Source organism: Quercus suber, unplaced genomic scaffold (genome assembly GCF_002906115.3).
Source record: "Quercus suber isolate HL8 unplaced genomic scaffold, Cork oak 2.0 scaffold_551, whole genome shotgun sequence".
NCBI classification, from domain to species: domain Eukaryota; kingdom Viridiplantae; phylum Streptophyta; class Magnoliopsida; order Fagales; family Fagaceae; genus Quercus; species Quercus suber.
In genome coordinates this window covers 1-11,792 of record NW_027069999.1, presented here as the reverse complement: position 1 = coordinate 11,792, position 11,792 = coordinate 1, and the positions used below count along the sequence as shown (strand labels likewise).

Genomic DNA, 11,792 nt, shown 5'->3' with positions numbered 1-11,792 from the left:
TTATAAATATTTAAGATAGTAATTAGTCTTTAGATTGTGGACTATGGAGTGATTTATTTATTTATTTCATGAAATCAAGTATTGGGTTTTTTTTTTTCAATTTTTTTCTTTTGTAAATTTTATATTATTAAGTGGATTATAAATATTTAAGATAGTAATTAGTACTTAGATTGTGGATTGTGGAGTGATTTATCTTTTTTCTTTTTTGGTATGGTACTTTATTTTCAAGAAATCAAGTATTGGGTAAAAAAAATCATTTTTTTTTTGTAAATTTTATATTATTAAGTGGATTATAAATGTTTAAGATAGTAATTAGTAATTAGAGAGTGGACTGTGGAGTGATTTATATTTATATATTTTTTTTCTTTGTATGGTACTTTACTTTCAAGAAATCAAGTACTAGGTAAATTTTTTTTCTTTTTTTTTTTTGTAAATTTTATATTATTAAATGAATTATATATATATATATATATATTTAAGATAGTAATTTGTATTTAGAGTCACATTTGATGTTGGTACTGCACAATGTGAGGATGATACCATTAAATGTGAGAAAAAAATAAGGGAACCACTGAATATGACAAAAGTACAGTTACATGTGATATTGGTGCACAATTTGAGGATGATACCATTAAATGTGATAAAAAAAATAAGGGAATCACTGAATGTAACAAAAGTACAATTACATGTGATGTTGGTACTGCACAATGTGAAGATGGTATCATCAAATGTGAGAAAAAAATAAGAGAACCGCCAAATGTGACAAAAGTACAGTTACATGTGATGTTAGTATTACACAATGTGAGGATGATCTCATAAAATGTGATACTTTGGTAATCTGATATAACAGGTTGCTTACTAGTAGTGAAAGTTTAATATGGGTATGAAACACCCTTGAACATTTAGACCCCCAGAAACAAAATACCAATTCAAGCTATATATCAAACAATCAATGTGCGGAATATGATAACAAGCTTATAACAGAATTGATAAATCAATCTAAGCCAAATATAAACACATCCACATCAGTAAATATAAGGTAAAGATAAAGGAAAGAGAGATGCAAACACACGGACAACACACGATGTGTTATCGAAGAGGAAACCGAAGTCCTTGGCGTAAAACCTCTCCGCCGCCCTCCAAGCGGTCAAATAATCCACTAAAGAATGTAGTTGGGATACATGAACAGCAGAAGACCCTCCAAGCCTAATCTACCCAAGTACCTAAGCCCTCCAAGCTTCTTGCTCCAACGAGGTTAAGCCGAACCTATTTCTTCTCTAGCTTCCCGGATTCTGCTATTTGACCATAGCATCAACCAATGTATATTGGTTCCTTTCCAAATTGCTTCCCAAAGCACCAAATGGACCTTCTCACAGACGTGGGTGTAGTGAGATAAGGGATTGGTAAATGACCTCTCAAGGGTATGACAATGGAGAGGAAGAGAGTAGAGGAATTTGTAGAGTCTCTTTAGATGAAGATTGGGGATGAATCAATCTTGTATTTCTCTAGGGTTTTCTCTCACAAAATTCTCTCTGGAAGCTCTCTCAATATGATAGGTATAAGGGTGTATATATAGTAGGGTGAGAAGGGAATGCAAAACGTCAGTTTTTGCCAAACAGGGCAAGTTGAGGACTTGATCTCGCGGCTTGGCCAAGTCGCGAAATCAAGTCGCGACGTAACGGCCTGGCCAGACTGGAACTTTTGTCCTGTAGCGTGACAGCTGGCGCGACCCTTCAGCTTCCCAGTGTGCCTCTCACGTGCCTGCCTTTCGTGGCTTGCCAGTCGCGAACCACCCGTGAGTCCTAGTCGCGAGACTCGGTTTTTCTTGCACATTCTTGAGCTTTTCTTCACATCTTCTCACACACTACCCTTACAATTTTCCCACCTAAATACAGGGTTACTAAGTGCTAAATTACAAGTAAATTGGTCACGGAATAAAGCCAATTAAATGGTTGATTAAATTCAACCTTACAAGTAGGTACTATAGCCCCAAAAAAAGAGGGTATGGCCGTATGGGAGAATTACCCCCAAACAAATTAATTTTTTCTTCCATGAAAATTTTCTTTAAATTTAATTTATAAACATTGTGTTGTAATAACTTTAGTATTTTTGTTGAAATTAAAAATATTTGGTTGAATAGAAAGAAACATAAATGATATAACATGTGAAGTTATGCTAATCCTTTATGAAAAAGGTACTTTCACATATATGAGATGATTCTATAATCATTGAGATGATCATGTTTCGAGGTGAATGGGATCCATCTAGTTATTCTGAATTACAGGATTCAATATTTCAAGGCCAATGATGGCCATTTTTGCGTAAACTTTTTAATATTTTGTTCACCAAACAAAGCAATAATTTTAGTCCATTATGCTTGCTTACATGTGCAGGTAATGGTGAGAATTCCAAAGAAAAGGGCTTTCCCTTCTCTGAGGACTTCCCAGTTCCACGTCTCCTGTGAGTTAAGTACATCCTTTTTCTTCTATAATATGCAACAAAAACCATATGCTGAGCTGCAGTACTCTTCTTCTTCTTCTTCTTCTTCTTTTTGGGGACCTTTTGACTAAGATCAAGTTTTAGATGCCTGTTATTATTAATTTAATATCTGAATCGGGAGACAGGTGAGATTTTGAAGAAACAGTTGGCTTTGCTCTGTGCTCAAAGCTTTGTACATATCTTAAGATACCCCACTTGGAAAAAGCCTATGTTAATGCTCAAAAGTTTAATAAGTTTCTCTTTTAAAAATAAGTTCCTATTTAATTCCGTTGAAATAGATTGTCATCTAAATTGTCTATTTATATGCACCAGTTTGTAATCTTGTACATATATATTGATATACTTAAAAAAAAATATATAGTCATTTTTATATATATTTTTTTAACTTTTTAAAAAGTTTTGTAAGAATATTATTCAGTAGAAAGTGTAAATTGTCCATTTAATTTTTTTTTGGGGCAAAAACACTATTTTGGTCCTTATATTTTGGTGTAATTGTCATCTTGGTCCTTACATTTTGGTAGCGATCAATATGATCCATGTTATTTTCAATTTACAATCAATTTGGTCTCTACTGTTAACTCACTAATGAAAAATGCCTATGTGGCTAACGGAATACATAGTTGTCACACATGAAGCTAACATGGCTAATTAAATGATAATAATAAATTTTAATAATATTAAAAATGCCAAGTGGACCAATAATAAAATAACAACAAATGAAAATAAGCACATCATCACCTAGCCAGCAATATGAATTGTCTAATAAGCCACTAATACATTTCACCACTTATCTAGATGAATCTCACATTATCCATGTAACCAAACAATTTTAAATCTTCACCAATAGTCAAATCTAGCCACCGCCAATATATACACCTCCACCTTCACATTCAACCCGAGAGTGCCATGGCCGTTTCAACCTCACTATCCATTCCAAATCTTCAACTTCAGTCTTTAGCTATGCCATGACCAATTTGGGCATTCTCGATCAGATCTTGAGGTTCATTTAAAGTTTTGTTCATCAAAGGGGTGTTGGGCTTGATGAGATTGATAGAACTTTTTTCTTTTTCTTTTTTAATTTGTAAAATAACATTAAACGCAAATGGTACCAACAAATTGAAGAAAAAAAAAACTCAAAATCAAATACCAAGTTCCACTAGTTGTTGGTTGATATATCCTAGAATCAAAGTAACAACAAATTAAAGAAAAAAACAATTACATAATTCAAGACTTTGTTGGTAATTGAATGAACTTCCGGTAAAATTGCAGACACTTAAAAATATACTACATTGAGGAAAGACAAAAGGAAAAACTCCGACTTCTACTAAAATAGCCTAGCCAACACTTTCGGCAACAAAGTTGACCCACCTTCATACACTCCGGTGATGAATGTGAAGGTGGAGGTTCGCAAATCGACGACTACTAGATCTTATTGGTGATGAAGATTTTGGAATGATTGGTTATTTAGTAACAGATCTTTAAGGTTAAATGGTAAATCTGTTTGAGTTAGCGGATTAGAAAACTTGTGGTTGACTAGGTGATGATGTGTTTTAGAAATTTTTTTGTTTGACATTGAATTTTATTTATTTTTACTAAAATGCTTACATGGGTTTTTTTTAATATTTAATATTTTAATTTAATATTATTATTTTAACCACATGTGCACCAATAATGTAAACCATTTGCCATGTATGCATTTCCGTTAGTGAGTTAATAGTAGAGACCAAATTGGTTGTAAGTTGAAAATAACTAGGATCAAATTGACTACTACTAAAATATAGGGACAAAATTGGTTGTTATGCCAAAATGTAAGGATCAAAATGTTGTTTTTGTATTTTTATTTTATTTTATATATATTCATTAATTCTAGACTTTTTGATTTTTATATGCAACAATTCATTTGGCTCTCTCTCTCTCTCTCTCTCTCTATATATATATATATTACAATTAGACCCCACTATTAGTGAATTTATTCACGCAACATTAATGAGCTTAATTAGACCATGTAGCACGCCACGACCTTATAATGATCTTCAACAAATGATGCAAACCTTTTGCTCATTAATATACACATTTTTCTAGACTCTAGTTTACAAAAATAAAGAGACACAGCCCCTTAATAAACAATGAAAGCGATTACATTTCATAATCTTACCAAGTTTTCATTTGTGCAGCTGTGCTGGCGGAATATTTTTTTTAGTAATGTCGTTTTCCCAATCATCTGTCTTCTCTTGTGGGACCCTTATTTGGTAAACATTTTCAATTTTTTTAATAAAACAAAATTTCGTTTTCTCTTATAAAATTTTCCCGTTTAGCAAGTCAAATATCATCTAATTAGATAAGACAATTCTTTCTTTAAAAAAAAAAAAAAACGATTTTTTTTAGAGAGACTTTTTAATTTATATCGTTCGCTTTTGATGGTAGTTCTTTATCATTAAATTAAAATATCAATCGATTTTTAATTCAGTCAGGAATTAAAACTTAAATTTTTTATTTAATCATTAAATATTTTATCAGTTGAATTAACTGTAAAATAAAATAAAATAAAATAAAATGTACAATATTTGTTTTTTTAAATACCGGGTCCGAAATCAGTTTACACGTAACCCAAAATATCGGGTAATCCTACCAAACCTCACCGAAATATCGGACCCACACGTATTCATTTTTTTGACACGTCATCAAAAAGCCAGAGTCAGATCCAGCAAAACACTGGGCCCCCACACACCCGTTTTTACATTTCCACTCATATTCTCTCTCACCCCGCGAAATGCGCGTCCTTGCCAAGAAGCTCAAAAAACGGCACCGTTTTACTGTTCTTCCTCCAAATCTCAAATCAACAAAAACCACCTCTCTCCGATTTTCTCGAGAAAATCTATCTCCGAGAAAATCTCGGCCTTCACTCCCCAAACTATCTCTCTTTCTCACACACAGAGATAGAGATATATACATACGTGTATATTTGTACATATATAGGAAATGGATCGGAGGAGGCCGGTTAGTCCGGTGTACTCTCGGCAGTGGAGCGGTTCGACTTCGAGCACGGGTTCGTCGTCGCCGGCGATGTCGCCGGCGCATCCGCAGTCTCGGCTGGCGGCTGGAGCCACCGGATTCTCCACCGTCAAGCGAACGCAGAACGCGGCCGCGAAGGTCGCGGCTCAGCGCTTGGCTAAGGTCATGGCGTCGCAGACCTCCGCCGACGAAGACGACGAGGAGGAGGAGAACGGATTCAAATTCGCCGTTCCGGCTCCACCTGCTCCCTCGCCTTTCTCCCTCGCCAACAGTAACAGCAACAATTATAGTAGCGGGAATTCAATTCCGGCGATTTCGGTTTCTCGGCCTAATCGATCTCCGTCGCCTGCGGTAACTTCGAGAAATCTTTGTCTCTTAACTTTCACTGTGTTTTTTGAATCTATTATTTGAACTAATTGCTTTTGAATTATGTAAGATTTTAGTCTTTCAATTTGTTCTTTCTCTTTTATCTTTGAAGATCTGAATTGTATTGTTTAAGTCTCAATTTCAATGATAAGATTGAGTTTCACCGTTATTCTCTGGAATATCGTTTTCTTTGAAATAAAGTTTCGGTTTTTTTTTTTATTTTTTAAAATATTTAAATTTAAGAGAAAATTGTTAAATTTTGAGTTAAAGTTGATAAATTTAGATATGGTGGTGCTATGGTTGATTTTTGATTTGGTTATAGTTGGTAAAGTATTAGACTAATTGGGATTCTGATATTTTAATTAGTTAGGTCGGAACTTTGTAGAGCATCCTTCTTCGGTTCGGTCAACATCAGCTGGAAGACCATCAATGTCAGTTCGTTCGGCAGCCGTTGTGCCACCCAGCAGATCCTCACTTAGAAGTCCGGTGGCGATACCTCCGATTGAACCTCCTTCTAGTAGGAACAACAAGTAAATATCTTCTTTGGTGTGTTATTTTAACTGTGAATAGATACAGTATTCGTCTGCTATCCGATGAGCTCGAGTTGACAAAACTTTGTTTTGTTGGGTGTTTTGGTCATGGTTGATGTTATGCATTCTGTTGATTGGATAATATTATTGGTCTAATGAAGCAGGTTTATTCCCAATATTTCACCACTCAACTCAAAAGATAAAGGAGATCAGCGTGAAGCTTCTGCACTTCGTGATGAAGTATGTCATTCACATCCGTCAAGTCTTGCTTTCATAGCTGTATATGGTTTTAAAGGAAGCTATATATGGTTTTTTTACTTTGTTCCAACTTTTCGCTTAGTATTATGTGGGGTTTGGAATGTAAATGGTAAGCATAGCTTCAAAGCTAACATGCATTAAAATTGCAGCTTGATATGTTAGAAGAGGAAAATGAGATTATTCTTGACAAGGTGTGTAATCCAAACTCAATAACAAGTTGATTTTTGTGCATATGTCATATGTAATGTATAACATTGACGCCCAAAAATGCTATACAGCTTAGAAATGCAGAAGTAAGACGAGAGGCAGCAGAGGCCAGAGCTAGGGAGCTTGAGAAACAGGTCAATTACATTAGTTTTTACTGTTGTTATTTTAATTTGCAATTAGTTTGTTAAGTTAGGATTTTACATAAGTTGCATATCAGTGTTATGAATCTATATTAAGCATCCATTCTTACTCTTTCTTGTTGAGGAAAATCCTGCCACTATATATGATTGTGCATAGACAGGACAACCTTAATGATGGAAAACATTTTACCTCCCATCCCCCTCCTTATCCTTGCCCTACTTTAAAAGAATTGACACTAATGAATACCATACAGAAAACAGTTCAATAGGTTGAATATTATATATTATACACAACTGCATCTAAGTAAAGTTCTTGGTAGTTATTTTTTCCTGTTTCTGCCACTTCTTTTTCATTGTGCTGCCTATAAGACAAGTGCCACTTTCTTGTAAATTAAGTCTACATTGTGTATTCTAGTAGCTATCTGCTGAACCAGTTGATGAGTAAATTTTCACTCAGTTTATTTTGTTGCAAATCTTAGTCTTGTTTATGAAGTTTAACAAATTAGCACTAAATGTATCCCTCAAAAGTATTGTTGCTTCTTTATCCGTGTTCATGTTTTATTTTATGTTCATAGGTTGCTACTCTTGGAGAAGGCGTGTCCCTCGAAGTTAAATTGTTGAGCAAGTAAGCATGGTTTAACTTGCTTTGCCATTTCATAGTTTAATATTCTTGGTATATGATTCTATGGATGATTTTCTGCAGGAAGGAAGAATTGTTGCGGCAAAAAGAGGTATGTTGAAAGAATGGATGTGGCAGAAATGTGGCATTGAAAATTTGATTTCCTTAGGTCAGTAAAATTGAGATTAATTTGATTAAACATGCCATCGTCCATTGGACCAAATGGCATCTGCTTCCCCATAAGTAAGGGGTGGATGGTGAAAACCTGGGTTCCATCCTGTGTGCGTGGGTTATGTATGACCCTTTGTTTTTTTAATTAAAAAAAAAGTGAGAGAGAAAGCTAGTTCTCCTATTTTTAGGTAATTTACAAGGGCTGTGTTAACTTTGTTTCATGATCTATATTACAATTGAGCTCCTTTGTGGCTGTTCTTAGACTGCAGTTTTCTTTTTTGGTCACAGATTGCTCTAAAGGCTGCTGTAGCACAAAACAAGGATGGGAAAAATGAGGAGGTTGCCGCCCTTCGTACAGAGGTTGAGGTAATTTATGCTGATCAGTAGGCTATAGGTCCTCTATGTTAGAATATGTGATTGTCCCAGTTGAAAATTTTCTGATTTTTTACTATAGCTTCATTCCTTTTTTTTTTTTCTTTTTTTTCATTTCAAATTAGAATTTAAAAGATGAAGCTGCAACAGCTCTGGAACAACTCCAAGAAGCAGAATCTGAAGCAAAGGCTCTCCGCTCTATGACACAGAGAATGATTTTGACTCAAGAAGAGATGGTTTGTCTTTTGATAATCAAGTGATTTATGATTATCTGTTCTTGCACTTAACTCTGTCGCTGCATCTATCTTTTAGGAGGAAGTTGTTTTGAAGAGATGTTGGCTTGCTCGTTACTGGGGTTTAGCTGTACAGCATGGTAATCAACTTGTTACAATCTTCTCCTGCTTGAAAGAAATAAGTTGCATGCTTTAATTCAGTGTTTCCTTTCTTGATTAGCAAACTGCAACATGAGCTTGATTCTAAAATTTCTTTTTCTATGTGGATTTGGTTTATAGAAGTTTCAAACATATCATCATCTAGTTATAAAACAATTATGGACTAGTGTTTTTGTGATATCACGGATCTTCTAGAATTGTATTGAAACTTAACAGTTTCTCCTGCTTGAAAGAGGAAATCAGTTGCCTGGTTTAATTCCACATGTCCTGTTAAATTTCTTCTTTTGCGGATATGGTTGATAAAAGTTTCAAACATATCATTATCTAGGTATAAGTCAATTATGGATGAGAGTTTTTGTGATACCTTGGATATTCTAGATTGGTGTTAGATTTGATATGAGTGTGGGTTATGTGGCTGTGTGCTAAGTCCAATGTTGGATGTGTACTGAACGGTTGTGAGGAGCCCTAATTGTAACTTAAATAGTCCTTTTTGGGTATAGCACAAGTGTAGTTATCACTCCCTTCTAGAGTGTTTTTTTTTTTTTTTTTTTTTTTTGGGTACTGCAATTTTGGGGAATATTTTGACTATTGATAATCTTAGAAAACGGAAGATCTTGATTTTGGATTGGTATTGTATGTGTAAAAGAAATGGGGAATCAGTAGACCACCTCCTTATCCATTGCCCTATTGCTTTTGATTTGTGGTCTATGGTGTTTACTTTGTTTGGCATTCACTGGGTTATGCCGAAAACAGTGGTGGAGCTGTTGGCTTGTTGGCAAGGAAAGTTTGGGAGGCATTGGAATTCCGCTATTTGGATGGCTGTGCCCCACTATTTGATGTGTTGCATTTGACGGGAGAGGAGTAACTGGCATTTTGAGCATTTAGAGAGATTAGTTTCAGATTTTAAACTCTTCTTCCTTAAGACTCTTCTAGATTGGGTTACAGTGTTATGCTTTCATTCTTTTTCTTCAGTCCACAGTTTCATGGACTTTTGTACTTTATGCACTTGATTTGTTTTTGTCCTTGATGTGTACTTCCTGTATATGCAGGTGACACCCCTCTTCTTTTTAATATATTTTTATTACTTATAAAAAAAAAAAAAAAAAATCTTGAAAAATCAGGACACAAAATGACTGTCCATGCTTCTTAGGTATTAGATTTTTTTTTTTTTTTGATACGTAGTTGGTATTAGATTGATTGAATGTGTTGTGTAGTGTGTGCTGAGTCTTACATCAAGTGTTTCTAGGTTGATATAAGCTATAGAAACAATTACAGGGAGGCTTAATTCTAACTTAACTAGTCCTTTTGTGGTATAGTGCATATATAGTTAGCACTTCCTCGGGTCAGGACCATTTTTATTATAAAAAAGTCATTGTTCCTTAATGTTCTGCATCTTGATTCCTTTTTTTTTTTTTTGTGGGGGGGGGGGGGAATTCTTGACAGACCTTTGCTTTAATTCTTCATTTTTAAAGTATGATGGTTTTGATATATTAATGATTTTGGCTTTGAATGAACGAGCTCTTAGATTTGTAATATTTAGTCACATCTGAGTTGCTTTTCTGGCATTTGCTCTTTGCTTTATAGGCATATGTGCAGATATAGCAGTGTCAAAGCATGAGCATTGGTCATCTTTAGCCCCTCTTCCATTTGAAGTTGTCATCTCTGCTGGACAAAAGGCTAAGGAGGAATCTTGGGATAGAGGTTAGTTTAACTCCTTTTTATTAGTTTATTAGCTTTTACCGTCCAGTATTTGATAATCAATAATTTACACTGTCCGACATGGAGCAGGTGGAGATGATCCAGACAGGAGCAAGCTTGTCCGGGATATTAGTGATCTCACAGGAGAAGGAAATATTGAGACTATGCTTTCAGTTGAAATGGGTTTGAGGGAACTGGCATCTCTAAAGGTTTTTCCTTATTTATTATTGTTTTTCCAATGTTAATCTGCATTCACTTTTCTGTTATATTATTATTATTTTTCCATAATTTTCTTTGTGAGATGTAATTTGTAAATATAAGGTACATGCCGCATACCTTTAAGGTTTTTCCTTATATAATGTGGATTTTAAGAGTCTGTTACATCATTTTTATTTTATTTTATTGGTAAGTTACACATGCACTCGATGGATCTTGAATCCATGACCCCACCCTCCACTTAGGGGAGGAGGTGTGAGTTAAACTAGAGCTCATAAGCTAGTCAATTACATCTTTTTCTGTCATGATATGTTTTGGCATATAGTTTTTCAAGTCACCATTTTTGCTTAAAACAAAATGAAGACCTATATATGCTAACTATACTTTTTTTTTTATAAGTATATGCTAACTATACTTTCTTCTTCTTCCTTTTTAATTTTTAATTTTTATCATTGCTGTTTTAAGGTTGAGGATGCTGTTGTACTAGCATTGGCTCTAGACAGACGTCCGAATTTGGTTCGGCAGTCCAGTTTAGGTATGGCTTTCTTATGACCTAAAATTTGGTTGCATGGTCTTCTTTCTCTGGATCGATCTGTTATTATATTATCTTTTAATAATAAAGCTTTCTCAATTTATATCTGAATATTTGTTTCATTTCCTCATTTGATAGACGTAGGTTCATTTCTAGTCCATATCATAAATATGTGACATTATAATACCAGGCTCTTCCAACTGATTAATAGTGTTGTGGTTTCATATTGTTTATGGTTTTTGTCATAAAATGATTTTAGGGCCTAGACGCTACATTTGGAAGAAAAATTAAAATTTTTTACTTGGATGCAAGTCTTTTGTAGTTGCTACCCTGTGAGAACTAGCAGGTCATAAGAGTTAGCAGGGATAATACATGATACAATGCTTATTTTATCTCATTTTTTAATTTCAGATTCCAGATCAGCTGCTGATCCCAAGTTTATGGAGGTATTTGGTAAGAGAGATACTCTGATATGTCAATTACAATATTAGAAATGCTAAGAATTATGGAAACTAATCTACTTATATATATATATATATGTATGTATGTATATATAAAAAAAAAACTCTACTCAATCATATGGTAGAATATGTGAATTGATTCTGGCAGCTCTGGCTTCCAGGATACCTTCACTTGTCAATTTTTTTTTTTTTTCCTTTCTTTTTTGTCGAAGAGGGGAGGCAAGTTGACTGCAATTTTTATACCAAATGCTTCTCCAGTGGATCAGAACATTTATATGGGACAATTGGGGTCTTGCTCTTGCATTTACATTATTTATTA

General features: G+C 34.3%; 1 protein-coding gene across 4 annotated transcripts; it reads left to right on the top strand.

Annotated features, from left to right (window-relative positions):
* Nucleotides 1-5,251: 5,251 nt before the first annotated feature.
* On the top strand, nt 5,252-11,465 carry LOC112022467 (coiled-coil domain-containing protein SCD2; the record flags this gene model as incomplete). Of its 4 annotated transcripts, none has more annotated exon segments than XM_065764316.1 (14): nt 5,252-5,862; nt 6,244-6,404; nt 6,572-6,647; nt 6,815-6,856; nt 6,944-7,006; nt 7,588-7,637; nt 7,716-7,743; nt 8,091-8,168; nt 8,300-8,410; nt 8,487-8,547; nt 10,151-10,267; nt 10,355-10,473; nt 10,946-11,015; nt 11,424-11,465. In XM_065764316.1, coding segments are annotated over 14 exon segments (1,402 nt in total), but the record flags the coding sequence as incomplete, so codon positions are not given.
* Between the last annotated feature and the right edge of the window lie 327 nt (nt 11,466-11,792).